The sequence below is a fragment of the Pleuronectes platessa genome, chromosome 19, assembly GCF_947347685.1.
Source record: "Pleuronectes platessa chromosome 19, fPlePla1.1, whole genome shotgun sequence".
NCBI lineage: Eukaryota > Metazoa > Chordata > Actinopteri > Pleuronectiformes > Pleuronectidae > Pleuronectes > Pleuronectes platessa.
In genome coordinates, this window is record NC_070644.1 from 19,229,253 (window position 1) to 19,254,057 (window position 24,805).

At 47.0% G+C, this 24,805-nt stretch overlaps 1 protein-coding gene across 1 annotated transcript in view; it reads right to left on the reverse strand.

Annotated features, from left to right (window-relative positions):
• The window catches only part of whrna (whirlin a), a 92,052-nt gene that overhangs the window by 18,093 nt on the left and 49,154 nt on the right, over window positions 1-24,805 (reverse strand). Inside the window, exons 3-5 of the mRNA XM_053410982.1 lie at window positions 22,389-22,514; window positions 5,071-5,279; window positions 3,650-3,686 (exon numbers count right to left, since the gene is read on the reverse strand). Of these exons, the coding sequence (XP_053266957.1) occupies window positions 3,650-3,686; window positions 5,071-5,279; window positions 22,389-22,514 (372 nt within the window). The remainder of the gene's footprint in view (window positions 1-3,649; window positions 3,687-5,070; window positions 5,280-22,388; window positions 22,515-24,805) is intronic.

Consider the following 24,805-nt stretch of genomic DNA (forward strand, 5'->3'; position numbering starts at 1 on the left):
ATATCCTTCAGCTGACACTTTAATAACAGTCGGCGAACATAAGCACCACATGAGCCGGAGGAATGAAGGGATGAAACGATAGGTTACAGCCACAAATGGACAGAAGAGGACAGGGAATAACCGTGTTTACGGATTTTCTGCCGTGTGTTTTGTCCAATAAGATTGCAAGTAGCCCTCCCTGTGTTCTATCCATCTACTTATCCATCTATCCATCCATCCATCATTTATACAGCGTGTTCTTTAGAGTTTCCCGGGGAGCTGGAGCCAAACCAACCCCAATCTGTGAAGAAGTACCAGGAGAGAAGCCAAACAGATACAGGGATTCAAACCCAGAACCTTCTTGCTGTGATGCAACAGTGCTAACAATCGTATTAAAATGAGCTTTAATTACCTTTTTCCTTGATGTTTTAATGTCTGTTCTGTTTCTAAGAACTTCAAGCAGCAGGTGAAATCAAATCCAGAGTTAAGTTAAAACTCTACTTTTCCCCCTTTTAATTAAAAATTCAACTTAAATTCTTTTGTGATGGTTGCTTCCCCTTCTTAGTGTTAATGACTGATATATAAATACCCTCCTCCCAGACGCAATTAAAGCTATTTTCAATTAAACAGCCGGTTTGCTGCAAATGCACTGGTAAACTTTTAAAATTGGTTAATTAAAGTTCTCTGGACTTTAAGAACAGAAAGCCTCTCAGCCGTTCTGCAGGGACCCTCTGAGGTTCGTGATTTGTTTTCCTGAAAAGAAAATTCATCTGAAAAACAACCTCCCCTCAGATTACTCTCACAAATCAAACGCTGGCAACTTTGAAAAGCAGAGAAGAAAGAAAACCTCAGAAACACAGCGCCGAGGCCAATGAGAGTGATTCTCTGTGAACGTGTCTCAGCTGCTCACAAAGGTTATTGATCCTCGGCTCAACGGGGACAGAAGCAAACAGCAGAAACATCAGAAAACACGTGTTTCTCTGCAGTCATCACAAATGGGAAATGTCGTGGTATCTGTGCATCTGTGGATCTGCAACTCCTCCTGCTGATTGTGTGCATGTGTGGCTTCAACGCACAGGCTTTAGAGGTGTTTCCCAGTTCCATTTGGAGACACACACCAGTCATGTTGCTTCTACATCAAAGGGGAGGGGGGGGGGGGGGATTGGGACCTCGGGACCTTTGTCACGTCACCTCGATTTCACACTGAACCGTGGAATTAGGTGTAAAAGCTAAACAAACAAAGCATTTCCCTTAAAAATGCTGCAGGTCCAAATCTGCAAGGATTTTAAAACAGTTCAAAAACAATGTTTTGGAGGAGAAGTCTCATCAGACCAGTATTTCTGACCATCTTCAGTCTTTGGCCTCTTTACAGTGTTAAATCCAGTTTGGGCCACAGCTGCAATGTGTCTCCTCTCACAGTTCATCACAAAGAGCTGGACTTATATTATTTATGGTCACACACACACACACAACGGATAAGAGACTGGACTGGGAGTGAGTGTCCTGCACATCCCAGGAGAGGACGAAGGTGACCAACGGGTGATAAATTCTCGGTGCTGACCAGTGGTGGCTGCTGGAGAGCAGAGGATCTCCTCACACACGAGCCAAAGAGCCTGGGACGCCACAAGGTGCTGCAGAAATCCACAGATGATATTCATGCACGTGATGACCGGCACCACTCGTATCGCAGTGTGAGCATTAGTGGGAGAATTAAATGAAATCTGTCCTCAACAGAAAAATGTCAGCATTGATCTTGAAGTCAAATGACTCTAAATTATATATAATTACTTTTCCCTCTTGTGGTCGCACAATGAGCTTCTGCTGTCGAGTGCAAGAGGCATGGCGTCATTATGCCGAAGCATATTTTTCACTTTCACTTCAAGCAGTATTGAATCTCAGCTCTGTCAGAGTCGGACTGTGTGGAGTTTGCATGTTTTAGCCTTTTCTAGATTGTCCATAGGTGTGATTGTGAGTAGTTGTTAGTCTCTGTGTGTTGCCCCCCTGCAGTACACTGGCATACATCCAGGGTGGACCCCGCCTCAAGTCCCCCTGCAACCCTTAGAGGATCTGCCTTATAAATAAATGCATGGACGGACTTCAAGGTGCAGCTGGATTACAAATAAAAGTCAAAGCAGAAACAGAAACAGGGCGTGAAGTGATGGATGCAACTTGCTCTGAGGACAGAGACTCGGGGGGGGGGGGGAGTTGGAATAAAAGAAGAAACATTCACCTTATTCCGAGTCAGTGAACCATTAAATTCATTTTCAAGATGATATTTTAAAAGGTAGAAAAAGTTGCACGTCGCACTCGACCAAGTAGACGAAACTTTAAAATTAACTGCAATTCATCCACACTGCTGGGAGGCTCTGATAAATGAGCCCTGAGGTCAGTTTGGCACAAAGAAAGTAGTTCTCTCTCGGTGAGTGGATGGATTTGGCAAAAGTCCTGCAGAGAAAAGCTCTGCAACGATTCTTACTGTTGGGTTTAGCTCCCAGCTTGTGATTAGATAGAAGTTCCCTCTCCAACACAATCCATCTTAGTTTGTGTGTCTGAAAAGGGCACCTTCGACAAAGAGGTGCAGGTAATCACAACCCCCCCCCGGCGCTACACAACCAACCAGTTTAAACCTAAGTCTATAAATGACTTTGGCTTCCACTCTGGAGGAAATGTGTGTTACCCTCTTTTTCCAAGTGCCTCCCACTTACATCTTCATTCACACTGATCTGCTTTACAGTGTGTTGCAACTTCCATAATGAACAGCGCGCTCTCCCTTTCACCTTCCTCCCATCTACCCCCCCCCCCCCCACCCCTGTCCTGTCTCCCTCGCCATCAGCTGCTGTCTCTTCCAACTTCCTTCCTCTTATGTCCTCGTTGCAACACGCTGCCTCCTGCTTCAAAGTCACAGTCAAAGTCAACGGTGAAGACAATGGAAGTGTGCGCCGGCTGGTGACAGCTGGAGCAGGCCGGTCTTTGAAGATATGGTGCGTTTAAAAACCTTTCGCTACATCCGTACTCGTACATCTTCATTATCTCTGTCCACACGAGCATTTTGGCTCCTTCCCGGTTTGAATCCTCCAAACTAAAACTGAATTCATTCTATTGCGTCCAATCTACGCCGTGCACAGACGTCCAACTACTGGCAGACAGTAATTCCGGTATCTCCTGCTTGGCCTCACTCGGTATAATGGTCGTCTCCTCTGAGGCTTTAGATTCTCATGTTGAATAGAGATCTCTGCAGTCAGCTCACACACCTGAGACTCACAGTCGATCCTATGGACACAACCCACGAGTAAAAGAACAGAACAAACCGATGCACCGCTGTGTCACGCCCCCAAAATTCAAATCACTGCAGCAGCAGCTTCATTAGCATATCTGAAGGGTTGACAGTCCGGTCAGGAGCCACTGGAACCACAGCAGCACGACTGGGAGGCACATTGTTCACTGACGTATAATTACAGAGCAGATTTTCTCCTTCAGCAGAGAAAAGCAGCCAATTCTCAGATTCAAGGAGCCGAAGCCAACAAATGATCAATGAGCTCTTTGATGAATCCGGTGTCCGAGACGTCCACACAACAACACAACAACACAACAACACTCAGGGACGTTGACAGTAAGACAAGCAGAGTTACATCATTTTTATTGTGATTGTGTCTGTTGTCGTTAATCTCACCTTTCCTGCTGCGGAGGCTCCTTGGTCCATCGAGAACCTGCAGAGACAAAAGAGAAGGAAACATGTATTTAACAGTTGTTAAAGGAAACACACAAATTAATGTCTAGTTAATACGCTAACACATGACCAGCCTACAAACTCCAGCAACTCATACACCACAGCTTATTCATATTTTAGATCTTTCTGAAGCTTGGGAGGGAAAGGAGGATTTGAGATATCTTGACTGACGGCTTCTCATCTCCTTGAGCGTATTCTTCACTTATCATCGGCTGATTGATGCTGTGAATCTCTCAGATTTCAAATCTCCTTCATGTCTTTAATGACATATGGACTGTGAAATGTGCGTTTCTTCCAGCGAGGTTTTTTAATTAATTTAACTCTCGAACACTGAAATGCACGACACAGACTTACACCAGCACACACACTCTGTGAATAAGGAGGTATTTTAAAACGTGTGTCATTTTTTTTCCCGCCTCTATATACTCGGCTCCAGTGAATCGACTCCACCGGATGTAAATTACACCCGAAAAGAAATAGGCTCTAAATCCAAATCCATCCAGTTAATGCTACAAGTCAGAGTGTTGCCTTCAGGGGCCACAAATAATGAAAAATATACAATTAAACCAGAGTCTGAACCAGGAGACATTGAACTCAGCATGCAGACCTGTTCAGGGATTCAAACCCAATCTGCCCGGTTGACTTCTAAGAGCATCTCCGTTTCTAATTCTCTTTTCTCAGTGGATTTTTAGGCTGAAAGGAGAAAATGGTTATTTCAGACACAGAGTTGGTTCTGGTGCATGTTCCAGTTCTACCTGCTTCTTGCTTTCTCAGCTCTGTTTCATAAATAAAACACGACACTAACATGACAGGGCTTTTCTCCTGGATGCTGCAGAACGTGAATGTTGATGTAAACGTTAAATATACGGTTTTATAGCCTTGGTCGGCTACACAACAACAAAAACCACAACCTAACAACAAAACTCCAAAAGAAACGACAAGAGTGACAACAAAATCCTTACCCTAACCCAAAAATCAACAACAGCAAAAGATACACCACCAAAAAAGCCACAACACATTCACAAAAGCCACACATAGGTAACACAACCACAACTAAAGTGAGCAATACAGGATGTTGGAAATAAAATGAGCAACGTTAATTTCTACTTTTCAAATAACTAACTCGTCTTGTTGTCCAAATCCATTGTCGCTCATTTCCGTTGTGGTTTTGTTGAAGTTCTGTGGCTTGTCGTTGTGTTGTGGATGTTTTAGTTGTGTTGTCACTTTTTGCATTCATCTTTTTCACTGATGTGTTTGGGTAAAACATGTCGGCCATCGTACATTTGAGCCAAAATGTGATATGATATAGTAGAAATGTGGAGTTTCCGGACTCGGTGCATATTTCCGGGCTGAAGGAAACTCACCCTACGACGCTGCTGTTGGCCGAACTCTCCCCGATCAGCGAGCTGGCGATCCACTTGGTCTCCCCCACCACCGTCCTGGCGTGCGGCAGGCGTCCCACGTCCTTCACCGTCATCATCAGGTGCCGCGAGGACTTCAGGACCCGGACGGCCTCGTCGTGCGGGATGCTCAGGAAGCTGCGGCCGTTCACCTCCAGGATCTGGTCGCCCACCTGCAGGGAGGGGAGGGAACAGAAAGGCATGGAGGGCGGGGCTGAGCGAGGACCCGAGGGGGGTGCGGGGAGAGACTGTGGCATGCGCGGGTTCGCAGATCCAGGGTCAGTGCAAGGACATGTGACGGATGGAGGTGGTGGAGGTGTGTAAAGACGATCAGGGATCAGAGCACGGTCAAAAAGACGGTTCCTGGTTCAAAGCTCTGCCTCTCCCGGCCGAGCAAGAGAACAGAAATAACTACACAAAGATTAAAGTCTCCTCTGCTCCCTGACAGGTTCAAGACCAGAGCTGTTTAATATGTAATTGGAAAAAAGCATTCATATGTAATTTCATTCTCTGGAGGGGCCGAGCCTGGAGGCAGGGAGAGTATAATGACTGTATCCATACTAAATCCCACCTTGGAGGAGGTCAGCTGTCTGAGGCGTGTCAGAGAACCTCATCGTCACCGAGCGGAAACCAATCAGATCGACTGGTTTCCTGCTCCAACCAACGTCTACCACTTCCTTTCAATTACATGAGTTCACACACGTTCTGACCCTAACGTCAAGGAGAGAGGTGTGAATGACTGCTAATATCTATCTATCTGTCTAACTATATATCTATATAACTATCTATCTGTCAATCACTCTATCCATCTGTCTATCTATATATCTATCTATCTGTCAATCACTCTATCCATCTGTTTAACTGTTCATCTATCTGTCCATCTATCCATCTGTAAATCTATATATCTATCCGTCTATCTATCTGTCAATCATCTATCCATCTGTCTATCATCTATCTATGTGTCCATCCATCTGTCCATCTATCTATCTATCTATCTATCTGTCTGTCTGTCCATCTATCTATCTATCTGTCAATCTATCTATCTATCTATCTGTCAATCTATCTATCTATCTATCTATCTATCTATCTATCTATCTGTCCATCTATCCATCCATCTTTCTATCTATCTGTTCATCTATGTATCTGTCTGTCTGTCCGTCTATCTATCTATCTGTCCATCTATCCACCCATCAGTCCATCAATCCATCCATTAAATCCAAGAATCTAACTTTGTATATATCCCTCCTTCTATCTCTTCATCCCTCTCTCTATTCATCCTTCACTCTAACCACCCGTATACATGTATCTTTACATCACTTCTTGTGGATTATTAAAATATGACCTCAACAGAAAGATGAGGATCAGAGGAGCAGAGTGAAAGTCACGGAGCAGAAACTGTTAAAAAATAAATAGTCCCAGAAATGTAAATAAATGCTCTGGGTAGAGAAACGCTCTGAGGTAGTTTGGTCCCATTATTGCTTCACACACTGACACTGTTCACCTAATGTCGTAAATTAATCACAGCACCCCCCCCCCACACACACACACACACACCCCTAAATGGCATTAATACAGCACTTTTCTGGTGCTAAGGACCACTCAACACCTAACAGACACTGATATGATCAATTCATTTGTGTGGCATTTACACTTCCTGTAGCGTTTAGTGCCTGAACCCAATCAGACGTGAATGAACCTTGTACGTTTCATTTATTGGGTGTTTTCCAACAACGTGGAAACGCTCAGTCGCCACCGAACCTGAACCTGCCCCTCCACTGACTCGGTGTGTGGTCATAATTAGCAGGTCCGTTCAATCGCATATATACGGGACACATAATCAAAGCTGCAGTCCATCAATCAATGCTAACAAGCTCCTCAGCCTCCGGGACGCACACGGCGGTAAACACTTCTGTGAGGACGAGTGGGGAATCCTCGGGGACGAGAGACAGATTACAAGCTGTTAGCTCCAGCTGGTTTCATGAGACAACTCAGTCGATACTCGGTTTCTTGAGGTTTTGACAGCGTCTGATAACCTTGATGCTCAGTTCAGTGTGAGCTCAGATCGGTTGATCTCAGACTCACCTGGAAGTGTCTTCGGCTGTGAGGTGAACACGGAAGAAAACAGACGATTAAGGCAAAATCCCAACGTGGCTTTGTGTGGAGTCCATCTTTGGGGAACTTTGACCCAAGACATTCGCTTCACATACGTGCTCTAAAAGTTGGATTCAGTCAGTGCTCTCCAAAACAAGCCGACACTAAACTAGCTGAATAAAGCAGCTTCACGTTGTAAATTAGCGTTTCTCTGACCCAACACATCAGGAGGGTTCCAGCTGATTTCTCTGATAACTTAAATTCTCATTTAATCGCTGGTGCTTTTATTCAAAGTGTCTGACAACTGAGGCACAATGAAGGAAAACCTTCAAGAAGTGTAACATCGAATTCAACATAAAATCCAGATATCTGATGTCCTCAATCCTTCAGCTTTAAATGTGCAGCCAAGAAAACGCTGCCGTGGACTGAGGGTGAATCTCTATACATCTTTAAACAGCCTGATGAAAAGCCCCCCCCCCGACTTCAACCCCACAGAATATCTGAGGATATACCGCTCACTGGTCCAACACCATTGAGCTTTCAGAGATGAGACAGGGAGACGAGGACATCTGCCCAAACTGGTGTGGATACAGGGTTATTGAGATATTGGTGTTGGATTATTGCCCCAAATAGACACGCTCATTAAATAAGTGTCCTTTAGTTTAAAAGGCTTTTTACTAAAGATGTCACACAGGTGTTAAAACCAATAGTATGATCATAATAATCATATTCAGGATGCTGCCTCGTCATACATGTAACACGTGTGCTAGTCCTGCTGTTAGGATTCGAAACAGTATGTGCATTAGTTGCGATGATGACAGAGAGCGCGATGAAGTGCAGCATGAGAAGATGAAACAGATACGGTTCAAAAGAATCATCTCAGGTTGTTTTTATGCAGGAAATAAAGATGTGGATAAAGATTTATAGATGGAAGCTGAGCGACTGACATAAGGTTCATAAATAAGATAAAATAAAAACTGTATTGACCTCAAAAGTTGCTCAACCATGGATATAACTATAAAAAGATGCATGTATGTATTTATGTAGGTAGATTTCACAATAGTACACAATATTATATGAATATAAAACTGGTACACAGACATCTTCAGAATTTGTTTTGCCTGCACTGATGTTAATCGTTGTACCTGTTGCACTTGACGAATGAAAAGAGCTTCGATTCTGACTCTAATTACACGTTGATTCAGTTTTATGACCCGTGAGGCCCATTGAAAACCACACTATTAATTACAGAGGCAGGAAAGAGAGGGAAAGCTGCAGAATTAATCTTCCTCCGCTTTTTCTTTGTTATTCTAATGACTCCGGACAGATCGCTCAATATGTCCAGAGCATGAACTCCTTCACAACTTATTCGTGGTGATTTTCTTGCAGCGAGAAGAAAAGGTTCTGCTGCTGCACCTCCTGCAGTCACCACCTCCACCATCTTCCTCCTCCTCCTCCTCCTCCTCCTCCTCCTCTCCCTCGTTATATCTCCAATTGAGAGGAGACGGTCCCGACCCGGAGTCCCAGGCACTTCATCTCTCATGATCAGTCTCTGCTCCGCACCAGTGGCGCCGGCGGAGAGCGCTGCATTCTGGGCAATTAGCCGACAACCAGCGAAGGCAGTGACGTCTATGATTAAAGCTTTAATCAATGTGCTGCTGATGGGTGATGATAATGCATTGTTCATGCAGGGCGGCGGCAGAGTGCAGTCACACGCCTCCCACAGCTTCACTCACATTCACTCAGTTATAAAATCGTAACAAATATATAAAATCTGCAATAATAAACTCTGGAATATAAGTTACAGAGTCGGGAACAGAACCAGGAACAAAGCTTCCCTCTCTCCGGTGCTGCCTCTGAAAAGAAAAAGGATTCTGTCCGTTTGTTGACGGATTAAATGCAAATCAAAGTGCGTCACTTGGCAAAGTGAGATGTGATGAATCGTGTCCCTCGTCTTCTTCTCCTCTAATTGCCTCTGAAAATCAGATCTGGCTCTGTCCAGCTCTCTCCCTCTCCCTCTCTCTCTCTCCCTCTCCCTCTCTTTTCTTTCTGCTGTTAAGTGTGATCACAGCCACACAGCAGCTCTGAGATCTGTGCAGTCGTGGATGTAATTTATGGCACCTGCATCATTGTACAGGCAACATAACCTCTGTTGTAAATCAGTGAATAAAACTGTTCATAGCAGCAGCAGCACCGATGATTCACGACACGCTGACGTTACCTGTGAACTCTCACCGGGGAATCGAATGTTAATCAGACAACAAAACAAGCCACTGTACGATTCGTATTCACTTTTTTTAAAGTTGGTCTTCGTATCTGATGATGAAGTCTGATTTATCTTTAAAATAATAGATTCCATGGAGGAAGTGGCACAAATCAAAGTGGCATTCTGGGACTTTACCACAGGAATCTTCTGCAGGTGATGGTAATAACATCCATCCATCCTGGAGCCGATCCCTGGTGACACTGGGCGAGGGGCGAGGGACGAGGGGCGAGGGGCGAGGGGCGAGGGACGAGGGGCGGGGGGCAAGGGGCAAGGGACGAGGGGCGAGGGACGAGGGGCGAGGGACGAGGAGCGAGGGGCGAGGGGCGAGGGGCGAGGGCGTGGGGCGTGGGGCGAGGAGCGAGGGGCGAGGGACGAGGGCGTGGGGCGTGGGGTGAGGAGCGAGGGGCGAGGGACGAGGGCGTGGGGCGTGGGGTGAGGAGCGAGGGGCGAGGGACGAGGGCGTGGGGCGTGGGGTGAGGGGCGAGGGGCGGGGGGCAAGGGGCGAGGGGCGAGGGACGAGGGCGTGGGGCGAGGAGCGAGGGGCGAGGGACGAGGGCGTGGGGCGTGGGGTGAGGAGCGAGGGGCGAGGGACGAGGGCGTGGGGCGTGGGGCGAGGGGCGAGGGGCGGGGGGCGAGGGGTGAGGGGCGAGGGGCGAGGGACGAGGGCGTGGGGCGTGGGGTGAGGGGCGGGGGGCAAGGGGGTAAGGGCAAGGGGCGAAGGGCGAAGGGCGAGGAGCGAGGGGCTAAGGGCGAAGGGTGAGGGGTGAAGGGGACGAGGGGCGAGGAGCGAGGGGCGAGGAGCGAGGGGCGAGGGACGAGAGGCGAGGGGCGAGGGGCAAGGGACGGAGGGCGAGGGGTGAGTTGCGAGGGGCGAGGGGTGAGTTGCGAGGGGCGGGGGGCGAGGGGTGAGGGGCGAGGGGCGAGGGACGAGGGCGTGGGGCGTGGGGTGAGGGGCGAGGGGTGAGTTGCGAGGGGCGAGGGGCGGGGGGCGAGGGGTGAGGGGCGAGGGGCGAGGGACGAGGGCGTGGGGCGTGGGGTGAGGGGCGGGGGGCAAGGGGGTAAGGGCAAGGGGCGAAGGGCGAAGGGCGAGGAGCGAGGGGCTAAGGGCGAAGGGTGAGGGGTGAAGGGCCAGGGGCAAGGGGCAAAGGGGACGAGGGGCGAGGAGCGAGGGGCGAGGAGCGAGGGGCGAGGGACGAGAGGCGAGGGGCGAGGGGCAAGGGACGGAGGGCGAGGGGTGAGTTGCGAGGGGCGAGGGGTGAGTTGCGAGGGGCGAGGAACGAGGGGCGCGGGGCGAGGGGCGAGGGACGAGGAGTGAGGGGCGAGGGGCGAGGGGCGAGGGGCGAGGGGCGAGGAGCGAGGGGCGAGGGGTGAGTTGCGAGGGGCGAGGAACGAGGGGCGCGGGGCGAGGGGCGAGGAGCGAGGGGCGAGGGGTGAGTTGCGAGGGGCGAGGAACGAGGGGCGCGGGGCGAGGGGCGAGGGACGAGGAGTGAGGGGCGAGGGGCGAGGGGCGGGGGCGAGGAGCGAGGGGCGAGGGGCGAGGGGCGAGGGACGAGGGGCGAGGGGCGAGGGGCGAGGAGCGAGGGACGAGGGGCGAGGGGCGAGGGACGAGGGGCGAGGGGCGGGGGCGAGGAGCGAGGGGCGAGGGGCGAGGGGCGAGGGACGAGGGGCGAGGGGCGAGGGGCGAGGAGCGAGGGACGAGGGGCGAGGGGCGAGGGACGAGGGACGAGGGACGAGGGGCGAGGGGCGAGGGGCGAGGAGCGAGGGACGAGGGGCGAGGGGCGAGGGACGAGGGGCGAGGGGCGGGGGCGAGGAGCGAGGGGCGAGGGGCGAGGGGCGAGGAGCGAGGGACGAGGGGCGAGGGACGAGGGACGAGGGACGAGGGGCGAGGGGCGAGGGGCGAGGAGCGAGGGACGAGGGGCGAGGGGCGAGGGACGAGGGGCGAGGGGCGGGGGCGAGGAGCGAGGGGCGAGGGGCGAGGGACGAGGGGCGAGGGGCGAGGGACGGGGGGCGAGGGACGAGGGACGAGGGGCGAGGGAGACTAGACGTGAAGCTAGAGCCTTCCTGGGTGCTGCTAATAACCCATAATATTCATTATTATTGATATAACTGAAGTCTTTTCTTCCTGTGGAAGCACATCGAGCACTTAAATACAACAACAACACGCAGCGTAGACAAATAATTACAAGACAAATTGCCACAATGTGCTTTGTGTGAAACATCTTATTCTGTGTCAGTGAATCCATAACTCATGTTTCCTCCTGTTGCTATTTACTGGAATCAGCCCGGTTAGTATTTGTAATATGATTCATGGTTGTGTTGATTCTCAATCATAAATAACTCTTCAGATTCTCGTGACCCGCGTCACTCGGAGGGATTTCTCATTTCCATCATGTTCCCAGTGCGGCCACGTGTTGCTGGGACATCTGTGTGAGACGCCGCGGGGGGGGGGGGGGGGGGGTGACAGCAGCCAGGAGGAGATGAGTGGAGAGGCCATTACGCTCCAGTCGAACGGTCCAGCTCCAGCCTCCTGTGACGCTATCAGGCTGATGAACAGCGTGGGTCGGACAGCTCAGGGCCGAGCGCCGGGGAACTCACAGAGGAGGAGACAGAGGGAGGAGGTGGCAGCTCCATGACTCCTGAAGCTAATTAGGAACGATGAGGCAGCTCCTTCTGGACTCACAAGCTTCCTTCTCCTTCCACGGGTCTCTCTCCTTCTTAGAGTTGTTCTGTTTACACCCAGAATGTGTCACTTATTGTTGAGATGTTATTAATATGGAGCAAATTAACAACGATCACTGTCAGCAAGTCTGTAAAGTTCAGGAAGTGAAATCTCTCTCTGTCGATGAGATGTAGTAAACTTAACAATAAGAGAATCCTGCTCACAAACAAACACACAAATCAACAAACTTTCGAGCAGAGGTACAAACACAACACTCTTGAAACAATGCTTTAGTGACAACCTAGCTGACCTTTGACCCTCAGCTCAGTTTGAACCTCGACATCTAAATATCTTTGTCCTCAAATCCCCCGATCGCTGCCAGACGAGCTCGGGGGACAAGCTGCTTGTTGGAGCTTACTTGTATTAAAAAACAAAAAGCATCTTAGGGCACATTCGGTGACTTCTCACACAAACCCCCGGTGTGTGGTCAGAGGTGTGTAACCAGCTGTGACTCCCTCTCCAGCCATCGCAGCATATCTCACATCACAGCAGTGTTTAGAGCGGCTCAATCCCCCGAGAGACAGAGGGTGAGAAACAGTGTGTGGGCCCCGTCTTCCTCTGACTGCCTCTCATACCTCAGCCCTCCTGACACTCCCCCCCCCCCCCACCCCCCACCCTTCTGTCCCCTGGCAGTGGAGAGATTAGATATTGACGTGCACGCATCCGTCCAACTCCTTGTACCTTTTTCGGGGTTGTGAGGGATCTCGAGGTCGTGGATGAGCCGAGAGGGGATGAAGGAGCCAAAGTCCGATTCACCGGGGAAGTTATTAATCTTTAATAAGTTCCCTTAGCTCCTTTACCTCCCCGTGCATTGTCTATTATTATCTGTTCGCTTTTTTAACCAGTCATTTCTTGATTTGCTATTTCCGTCGCCGAGCACCTTTCATTAAACAAGCTGCTATCTCTCTCCTCCTCCTCCTCCTCCTCCTCCTCTTCTCCTCCCTCCTCACCCTCAACCCACCAATTTTTCTTTCCTCTAATTATATTTCCTCACCTTTGTCCTCTCCTCTCCCAGCTCCCAGGCTCCTCTGCAGCTTTTCATCAGCGGGGCATTTTACCACCGTCCAATCCAGAAGCATGTCCTTAAAAAAATTCCCCTGCCGCTAATCATGCTGCATTTTTATTTAACGTTTTAATATTTCACATTTTCCGAATGAAACGGTCGAGTCACAGAGTTCCAGTTCGTGCTCGGAGCGCGTGGCGGTCGGACAGGCGGCTGATATCGATTGTTTTTTTCTGGTGCCATGATCTTGCCGGAGCGATGCTCCACCGATAAGGTCACCACATTTTTCTAACTGACAAAAAACGGGCCCAGAAAAGCAGATAATTGCAACGGACCTGGATTCAGGTCACATTCTCTGAACTCTTATGAATGTCCCAGTGTTTTTTGAAATATGCAGAAATTAAACGAAAAGGCCGAGCGACATGTCGTCAGCTTTGACCGTGTGAATAAAGAGTGAGTGGATCTGGTTTAATGGTTTAACTTTAATATTTATCAGAGTTATACGTATGCACTTACTGGTCGAGCAGAACTAACATTAGGGAAAGTTTGGGCGGCAAAGAAACAAAGTGAACAGTCCAAGTTTCCCTCTTAATATAAACACTGGTGATGATAAATCTTTAAATTTATTGACAGCAAAGGTCTGGAAATAAGAGAATTAAATGGCTGAAAGGAACTGAAGAGAAAAAGTTTGAGGATCATCAACAACCTTCAGAGCTGAACTTTGGACTTTTATCTAAAAGTTTCTCTCTGTTATTTCAATGTTATTAATGTGCAAGAATGTTTTACTGTTTAATGTTTTCTTCTTTTTATGTTGTATTTTTCACCTTTACTACCTTATCTTATCTTATCACTGATTTGATTTGTTCCAGCCTATCCCTCGCTCTATAAGTATATATCGACTTATGTTCCCTAAACAAACATTTACTTGCCTTCTATTTAAACTTACATATTGATAGCTTTCATTTTTGTTCATACAGGGCAATAAAACACCCACAGGAGACTGTTGATGTAAATGACTTTGGGGAAACTTTGGGGCTCGTCTCCTCAAACAAGTCGATCGGAGACGGGGGAACATCTTAATGATGCAACTCTGACAGCGGTGATGTGGTGAGTGAGCCTGAATACCAACGACTCATCCACACTGAAGAGAACAGCTTCATACGGGGCGGCCCGGAGAACTCTCTCTGCCGCCTGTCACCGGGTTTAACACCGAGTTCCTACCGGTGGGACAGGGGGGGGGGGGGGGGTATGCTCATGAAAAACAAATCCATATACATGAGTCTGGAGATGTTTGGAGGAGGTGCTCAAAAGTGTTTGTCTAATATCTGCTCTGGAAGAAAAAGTTTATACGACTGATAAATGATTGTTTACTGATCACTGATTGTTAAGCCCATAAACTAATATCTCTAAAAGTGTAAAAACTTTTCCAGGATAATAAAACAGAACATTTTCCGTCAAGATAAATGCTGAAAATGCACATTTCTAACAGAAAAACAAGTGTCAGGCGATAGGGGAATGAAAAATGGTTTGCTGGAGTCAGAGTGTTTATAGAAAGAATAAATTGCTCATGATCTGTGTCGGAGCCTCTGGATGAGTCACCAACTCAACGTGTGCTATCTGTTCACTGTGTGTTCGGTTCAGGGATCAAGAGTCAGCACTCAAACCCAGAGATCTCTGTGCAGTCGTGGATTTAGGTGTAACAGCCACATCTAGAGGGACTCATCCGTCTCTCACCTGCAGGAACAAGTCGAGGATTAAAGGAGTAAATGTCTCAGCAGGGTTTTGTCTCCCTGCTCCAGCTGACGGCCGTGATGTTGTGTTACTGTGTTACTTGTGTTTACAGGTGTAACTGGAGAAATCGATGGGGCAGCCGGTTCAGAGCCCTGACACCGTGCTATCAGTCCAGGGCTCAGATCATATGTCAAAGAATTGATTCTGAAAACTGCTGCTGCTGGTTTATCAAAGCGCTGAAACACACTTTTGTGTTTCGGCTGCTCGGTCGTGACCCATCGGGACCTCAGCTCGACTGGGACGGGTTCTGATTCAGTGGAGAGATGGAGTTCTGTCTCTGTGCTTCACTCGTCTGGAACAAACTTCCACTGAACCACAGGTCAGAGACAAAACTCAGCTCTTTTAAAACAAGACTTTTCTGTTCGTGGCTGAGTTTTGTTGAATCAGACACTTTCTTGTTTCTGTTTCCATCAAACTGCTCGTTCGTCTTGTCTGGTGTTGCTCTTACATTTTGTCTTGATGCCTTGTTGTTGAGAGCTGCTGTACAAATACACTTGCCAGTTGTACAGGGTGTTTATTTGGTCTCTAAATTCATGCACGTAGAAAAAAAAAAAACACTCCAGAAAGAATAAATATCCGCGAGCACAAAAACTGACGAGGGAGCATATCTGTGTTTCTGCACGAGGCTGAGACGAGTGTAAACTCCAGAGCAGACGTATGAGATCCCGGAAGTTTGCAACTGCTCCAGGGAAATGAAGGGGAAGGAGTTGGAATGTCAATAATTGTGTCCATAATTGACATTTGTCCCAATATGTCATGACTTTGGTCAGATCACCAAAACATGCATGAAAACAAAATGAATTTCCTGGCGTGGAAACCATGTTTAGTTTTTTTCAGTTAATGTGTTTGAAATGAGAAAACGTGGCACGTCAGCAGGAAGCTCTGTGCTCCGGTTTCAATGAGAGACGCTCATGCATAATTCAAATTCATATTTATCAAGGAAATCACAATAAGACGTGTGTGTGACCACCGTGCGCTGTCCAAGAACACAAACTAAATCGAGTGAGCATTTGTTCCATCTGGATATTTCCGTGCGTGTGTGTGTGTGTGTGTGTGTGTGTGTGTGTTGCTGCTCTGGCAAACAGGGCAATCGGAGAACAGCTCCCGACTTCTCACTCGGGGACAATGTGCAGTTTGCATCTATAAACGGCAGCCACTCAAAAAAACCTCAGAGCCATTTCCCGTTTGTCCTCCGTGCCGCGTGCACCACAGAGCGGCTGCCGTGACTTTGTAGTCGATGCCAGAAGAGACAATCAGGAGCGTTTGGCTCAGTGGGGCCCGATTGATAATGTGGAGGGGAGGGGGGGGGGGGCTCAGGGGGAGCCACATCACAGGGAAACAGTCGGGCTGTGGTTTCGCTCACGTCCCTTTATCTCCACTCCTCATGTGAGACAACATCTGAGTGTGTGTCTGTTTGTGTGACGCCTCAAAGTCTCGAGCCTCTAGCCCAGGGGTCGGGAACCTTTTTACTACCAACGGGCCAATTTCATTTTGATAACATCCTTCGAGGGCCATCAATTATTGTTGTTTATTAATCAATCTCAATTCACAAGGTCATTGTAAAACACCAATTTCACTGGGATATGTGTAACTGTGCAAATGAAACCTTTAACTTGGTGCATTATGAAAAATATTAAGGTAACCCTGTCACCATTACTAACTTTAGTTGGACGATAAATTGTCCCAGAAATTATTGCGATAAATTACATTATTGTCATAATCTTTAAACTACTGATATAATATTATAGCATAATCATGCAGGTACACCCTTAAGAGCAATATAACGCATAAATAAAATAAAAACAACTTTAATGTCTTCATAGAGTTCACGTTGTCCTTTAAACAAGATTAAGGTTCTGTCTGTTTGGTTCGTGTCCGCCAGCTTTCAGACGACGTGCACAAATTCCATAAAGCTGCTCGGAGTGCTGAGGAATAAAAATAAATAAAAATAAAGAAGCGACATCACTGAGTTAAACGTGGTGTTTTTAAAAAAGAAAGCAGGTAGGACGAGAGGACGGCAGCCTGAGCCGTGGCCGGAGAGAGAGGAGGTGAGCAAACTGCAGAGCGGCATCGGTTTTCTGTGGAGAGCAGCAGTTGTTATTTACTCCTCGATGGTCCCTGGCAATTTGGAAAAATGAGGAGGCCCAGCTGCCTGTCGAGCGACCAGACTGATCAATGAGCCTCTGGGTAGGAAGCACACTTTTCTGTGTGGTCTGCAGTCGCCACAACTTTCTTTGTTTCTGCAGCTCAGGTTCATTCGAGCGAGGACCTGACTCCTGTCTTCTCCCAGCACAGCAGCTGAGGCCACACGGCCCTTCATCGACAACAAGTGGGAATAAACCGCTTGCACCAGAAATAGCAACGTGGAGCCATTTACACTTCACACAGGAGGAGGGTGGAAGCAGAGGCTTGAGCGTGGACCTGCAGCCGGGGGGGGGGGGGTCTGTGGGGATCAGCAGGTTTATATGGTCTGAAAATAACCTCATGAAATATGTATTTAACAAGGACGGAAACAAACACAGAGGAATTAAACACCTCTCACATTGTTTTCAAAGTTATTTCTATAGTTAATGTGAGCTTGTTGCTAATATCTGTCCTTGAAGCAGGCGGCTACACAAGCACTCAGCAGTGTGTGTCTGTGTGTGTGTCTGTGTGGGCGTATTTGTGTGTATAATACAGTGTACAGTGTGTACTATGAATAAATATACATTGTAAAAGAGCAGTATTTGTATGCATGTGCTCTGTTTCAGTTTTTTTTAAAGGTCAAATGATAAATCTATTGGTTTTCATTTGAAGTGTATTTCTGATTTTATGTATGATTTGAATATAAATGGTTCCATCCACCACAGCCGGGGCGCCGCTCTCCTGGTCGCACGGGCGCCCCACGGGTTCGATTCCCTCCTGGCCCTTTGCTCCAGGGGTATTTTCTGTGGAGGTTATAGTTTTACTCAGCAGTTGAAAAGTAAACGCCCTCTTCTGTTGTTTTATTAACGCTTTTAAAAAGTTTGTTTGTTGTATTAGCTTCATATAATCTGTCATTCATGAAAAATCTTTAATGTTATAAAGATCTAAAGCACAGCAGGTAAACTCTGAATATTTGTGTATTAAATATTTAAATATTCCTGTCGTTTGTTCTCTCGGATGTTAAATATTCTGTCTGTGTTTGTCACGTCCTCTTCTGACGTTTCCCTCGAGGGACAAAAATTATAATTATTTATATTTTCTACATGAGCTTCGTGACATTAATCTAAACCTCCTCATCAGCAGCTATTTGACCTGTAGCTTCAAACAAATCCAGTGAAAAGAGTTTTGTTCTCTTCTATTAAACACATTTAAATTATTTATCGGCTGCACTTAAAGGGGAAATTAACATTTTACTATTGCAATGAACTTTATTATCATTATTATGCAATTAAAGCAAATAGCACATGACAGAGAAACTGGATCTATTGAGTTTATAGCTGCAGGGACAGAAACTAATATTTTTTTCCACATGTGATGAACTCAGTACGTTAAATAAACTGAATATTGAAAGATAAACACTTTTTCACAATGTGCCAACGCAGTGAAAGTGTGGGTTGCGTTATTATATTCGAGGACATTTGTTTGTTATGGTTACAGTGATAGAATAATTGTGTTAATTTGTTAAATAATGCGTGAAAACAAACGAGGTCCCCGCCCCCCCGATGTGATGATGAACATGATGCATGATGGGGTGAAAGCTCAGAGACAAACTCCTCTAGTGGAAATGAGAAATGAAGCTAATCGCCTTCTTTAGCTGGTTTAACTGCTTTTACTTTCTAATGTTGGTGTAAAAGAGGTGAAATCCTGCTCATCACACACCAGAGGGAGAAGATCCGTCCCTGAGGAGCTGTGCCTGTGAGTTTTTATCTTTTTGAAGAAGAAGAAATGAGCTTCCAGCTGTTTTTCAGATCCCTGTTCAGTGATTGGGCCCAAAAATACAAAATACAGCATCGACGTTTGTGATCCTCAGATCTTAACTTCGACTTTGTCAGCGAATTAAGAAGAGTTGTTTAAATTCATTGTTGTTGCAGTGATGCTTCTTTATTATCCAGACGGCTGAACGGAAATATTTAGAGGTTGTAAGAGACACACACACTAACACACAAACATACACACACACACACACACACACAATGTTGCTCGCCAAGTGTTTTCTTTTTCCCAATTTGCTTTGTGCACTTTCAGCAGAATTGCTTTATTATGAAGAGAGGATGGAGAATCACCTCTGTGCAGATTGAAAAACACTTGGCCTTTCTCCATCTCCTCGTGTGGTTCTCTCTTCATTCCCTCTGTCAGAGTGTACACACAGTGCAGACGTGTGAGTCCACCACCAGGAAGCCTACACAAATCCATCGCCCGGTCTGATTATCTCCGTGTGTTGACGGCCTCGACCTTTTCCCTTTGGCTCCACTTAAATGAAACTGATCCAGGCAGATGCCAGCTAAAGGGCAGGGGGCAGGTCTGACCTTTCCGCTCCTTTAGACAGAGACAGGGAACAGTGCCGGGGACAAAGTGTGTCCACGAGTCAAACACATTTATTCAAATGCACATATCGGCATGTGGAGCCTCTGCTTTTACTCTGAAGGAGACACATCCTGCTCTTACTCAGATTGATGCCTGTGGTGCAGCAGCACATCAATGACACCCAGGAGGTTTTTGATGAGCACTTTCCTGGATATTTTCCCAGCAGGGATCCCAGTGCACAGAATCACCCGGTTACAGACCATCCATGATGCCCTTGTTAAAGAGGACGTGTCTGATCTGAGAGCAGCTCGCTCGCCCCCCCGCTGAGATCTGCACCCCGCTCTCTGGTATTTCACAAAAATAGAAAACGCTGACAACAGGGCGTGAATAAATCAACGTTATCATCCATTTAAAATGTTAAAAAATATGTCGTTGTGATTTTATAATGCAGCAAGATAAAAAAGGGGAATTTCGCCATTTCTCATTTCAACCGTTTGACAGATTGATAAGAAGTAAATGACAGTTTTCAGACGTGCACTGAACTGCAGACGTTAAAGACCAGGAGGGGCTGGAGGTGTGGAAGTAGACTTTCTCCAAAACTTCTCCTGCAGCCCGGCTGGTTTGGAAACCACTAATCTATACTGCACTCTAATTAAGTAGCTTGCATCTGCAGAAAACAACTAATTAAGAAGCTTTCACCTGAAACCACCGAACAATGAGGCCAAGGAGTGAATCAGTGGTTCACCGGGCGGCCGACCACAACACAACAGAGGCTAAGAACACTTCAATCTGTGAGCAAACTATAAACCCTGATTGGCTCCAGCCTCAACGCGCGTCCTCAGACGATAAGTGTATTAGATGCATGTACATATTAGGAATATCAGAGGATTACAGGGATGGAGCACAGCAACGATTTAGCCTTGGGCGGGATCAGAATCCAGGAGCCCCCCCCCGGGACTCTTCTGCACATGTCAACAAGGAGGCGGCAAACGATTAGCTCCTTGGAGACGATGCTTCTACAGATACGTCCCTGAATTAATGTAAATGGCTCCGGGCTCAGAATGTTAAATAGTAGTGTCTGCATTAGTGTGTCTCACTTAATCCCTGCCTACACAAGTGTGTGTGTGTGTGTGTGTAAGTCTGGTTTGGGAGGTCGACCATGACTGTGCACTTTCTGCTTCCCTCACTCTGTGAGGACGGCTCCTGACACCTGGCCCCTGCAGGTGAAGCCGGACGGAGCAAATCAACCTGAGCCTGAAACACTCCCAACCAGACAGGAGGAGGAGCTTCACCTGGATCTCTGGAAGATCCTCCGCCTCCAACATAATAATCCAGTATTTCTAAATGATCAAATAAACCCAGCTTTACCAGGCAGCAGCTATTTAAGGTTCTAGAAACTCAGGTTGGACAAGTTCCAAAACTCGTCAACCCAAATCTGCTGATATCAAATTGGAGGATTTACTTAAAAGATATGGACGATTGGGATTTGGGGAAGTACAGGCAGTAGTTCAAGTGAGATGAGCAGAGATACAACACGGCTGCTTTTACATCTTCTTAAGAGGACGATTATCACGACCTCCTCCATTCATCTTTTGCTATGGATCTAGTGAAGCCCTCTGTAGCCTTGTTTAGATAAGAGATCTACAAATAATGATTTGTTTCAAAACGCAGCCAACAAATAGCACATGTTCCTTCTTATCCCTTCAAACACCTGATTAATGAACGTAACTTTGTCAGCACATGGTGACGAGGAATAGAAATGTCTTATAGGTGGAACTGTGATTGTGACCCCCCCCCCCCCCCCCCCCACACACACACACACACACACTCCTCTCATAGTGACAGAATCTCATTCCAGCACATCGCTCATAGACGCCGGCGTCCTGACAGACATGTGACGAGCAAATCTGATCAAAGAATACAGGTTGTCCCACCGGCTCTAATCTGATTCCCTCTAATCATCGACAGCCCCCCCCCCCGCTGATCCCAGATCCCAGACGGCCGCTGGGCACTTTGAATGTGTCGTATTAAAATCCCCACCAGCTGCTCTGGGCCCGACCTCGTGCTCCTCTCAGGTATCAGGGCTTTAAAGATTGATAGAGGAAGAAAAATGTTGTGTATTCTGAAGATAATAATTAGAATAACAATTAGGTATCAGGTCCCATGTCGATAAGGATTAGTTCAACGAGCAGCAGCTGTTACTGACCTACCAGGATTTAACGATTTGTTGATCAGATGGTTCCAGATGTTTGTGATGGAATTAATAACTTTTGGCAAAGAGGGAAGAGGTTTGGTGGCAACTTCAAATCAACTGAAGGGATTTACTCTGTGGTTTATTACTACCTGATAATACAAATTAAGTCTATATATCATATATAGGCTCTTGACAGTTACTTGATGAGAGCATTGATGTTGTCGAATCAATCTTTATTTCTCCAAATCAGACATTTTCCCGATAGTTTTGATCATCCAGTCGCCATGAAGAGCGTTGGAAGATCAGAGCGAGGCGGCGGACTGGAGAGTTCAAAGTGACCAATCAGAGGACGGGAGCGTCAGCCCGAGTCCCCGCCTCCAACGTTTCAAAATTCACCTTGACGAGCCAGAGACTGACCGGCGGTGTCGAGCGTGTGCGACTAAATAAACTCCAAAGTGGAGGCTTGTGAATAAAGTTAGAGGCTAAAAATCTATTTATTTTTTCTAATTTTGAGAGATTTGAAATGTGACACGAGGTTTTAAATAATATCACCAGAGCCATATTGTGAGGAATCATCCACCAACACATCGAGTTGAGCTGAACAGCCTCAGAAAGCACGAGACACAGAGTCACGTTCGTTCCTCGGCAGCTCAACAACTCTCTCATCGGTCCTGTGACAGATGTGACAGGTCGGATCCACGAGTGTGTGACAGACAGAGGGAAGTGATACCTTGAGTCCTCCACACTGCGCGGCCGACGCCTGGTCCACTCCGGTGATGTAAATACCCAGAGCGTACTCGGCGCCCCCCCGGATCATCAGACCCAGAGAGCGGCCGTCGTCCAGAACCAAGTTGACCTGTTAAAAACACAGAGAGACACAAACAGAGCAGTGTGAACAACACAACCTCGTTTTGAAAATGATTCTTCTCTCTCCATTGTGTCGCTTGGCGGGCGGCCACGTTTCGCCCGTGGTGCCGGGTTGTGACACAATGCATGATGGGAATGACAGCGCTGCTCTGAGCCGGGATTTGTCTGCAGACAATAGAGCGTTCCAGGAGATCTGAGATCTGGTGACTCAGAGGCAGAAACCAGGAGGAATCTGTTCCACTCGGTCAATCCCCCCAAAAAATGTAATACCCACATTTGTGTTATTACCAAAATAATTTTTTTCCAGGAAAGCTAAAAGGTTCAGAGTCAGTGCGGCAGAATTTATAATGGATGTATTTATCTTTATTCTCCCTGTGGGGGACTTTGTGGAATCAGAATCCAGCGGCATCCACACAAAACCTCCGCTGAGCACAAAACACAGACGATAAATACCGTATTAATATATGGCAGCCATTTTTTATCTACTGTCTAAACTTGCTTAATCTTGTGTTTGTCTGTGTGAAGTCTGTCCCCTCCTCGTTCTGTTCCGGAGGCTGGACAGTTTGAGGAAATTCATCAGATGAAGTTTCCTTCATCTGATGAATCTGCTCATTATTAATTCACTGATCTATTAACGTCAGGTCCATCTCTGCTCAGGACAAACAGGATTACACGCTTTCTCAAATCTTTACCTACAGTGATTCACTTTGAGGAATGTAATTCAGACTATAACCGGAGATTTTATCCGTTTCTCCTCTCGATGGCATCAACAGGTTAAAAATCAATAATTCATTTTAAAAAAAAAAAGTCTCCTCCATCGTTAACTAATGGCCACTTAACTCAGTTAACATTTGGAAAGCGAGAGAGCACATTAAAGCTTCCATCGTCTGACTGGGAGACTTTCAAGCTGTGTGCTGCCAAAAATTTAAATTCCCAATCGCTTCATTACTTCATTACTTTTTCCCAGATTGAAATGAGGGGGAAGCGGCAGAACAACGTGGGTTCTCTTCTCTTGTTTCCTCTCCTCTCCTCTTCTCTCCTCTTCCCTCTCTCCTATCCTCTCTCCTCTCCTCTCCACTCTTCTCTTCGTGCTGCTGCAGTGGTTTTAATAACCACCTGCTTACTGGGCCCGAGCCAGCCACCTTTGCTCGGTGGGGATACGTAGGAACTGGTGTTCTCTCTGACATTTATGCAGGACATGGAGAAACAGTTTTAATTAACAGACTCATCCCTCTTTTATTGGATGCACGGAGAGCAGCTCTCTGGGCTCGACACGTTTCCCTGGCATCAGCTGTTATCAGGGAATTAACTCAGTAAGATGCCAGAAGACGATTTACCCGGGATATAAACACCACCATCTTGTGCTGGTGATGTAATTTAGAGGTTCTGCCCATTTACGGGCTCAACCAATCACAGATCATTAATGTGGACCAAAACTCTAATGTCTCGTTCAATCTACACAATTTGTGTCCCGACAATTACACTCTCTGAAAACAGCTGAGCCAAAGTGGTTGAATTCAGACGCAGCTTTTGTTTTTCGAGCTGAACTGATTCACTTCCTCCTCCTGATATCTCACCGTGATGAGGAGGCAGTGTCGTGTATTCGTTAGAGTAAAACATGTTGACATGTGCTTAAAACATAATGATAGGCTTACACTTATGGTGCTTGCCCTCTGGACACTCAGACATTCTCAGAGAGTCCACCAGATGTTTATCTTATTTACTGTCTACCTTTTTGGTATGACCTTTGACCTAGGGAGTTGTCTTGACCAGCTGGTGGATGGAATCTTTTTGACCAATGTGTCTTCATGTTCGGACACAAAAAACGTGCCCTTATTTAGTCAAACATCCCATAAGGGGACGTCATTTACCTGAAGTCAAAGGCGGAACCAATGTCCCTATATAACTATGTGTAAGACCCCTGCAAGTCAGATTTTCACCATTTGGCTGTGTGATGTCTCCGGGTATACCATGGTGCCCGTCCTGACCTGTGAAACTTCTGTGTAATAAACTTTGTTATACTGAAGGTACTAGGTCCTCGGAGTCCTTTCTTCATCATCAACAACTTCTACAACATCATCGACCTCTCGGCTACATAGAATATACGATAGAACTTGGCGTCGCGAATTCTGGGCGTGTTGTGTCCTACAGAACATACAACAGCTTCAACGGGGTGAGCATTTCTCATTTTGACTGGACGCTGGTAGTCCATTGTGGCTGTTGTGTGTGTCTGTGTATCCACACCGTTAAAGAACCTGTTTTTATGGGCATGTTGTGTTG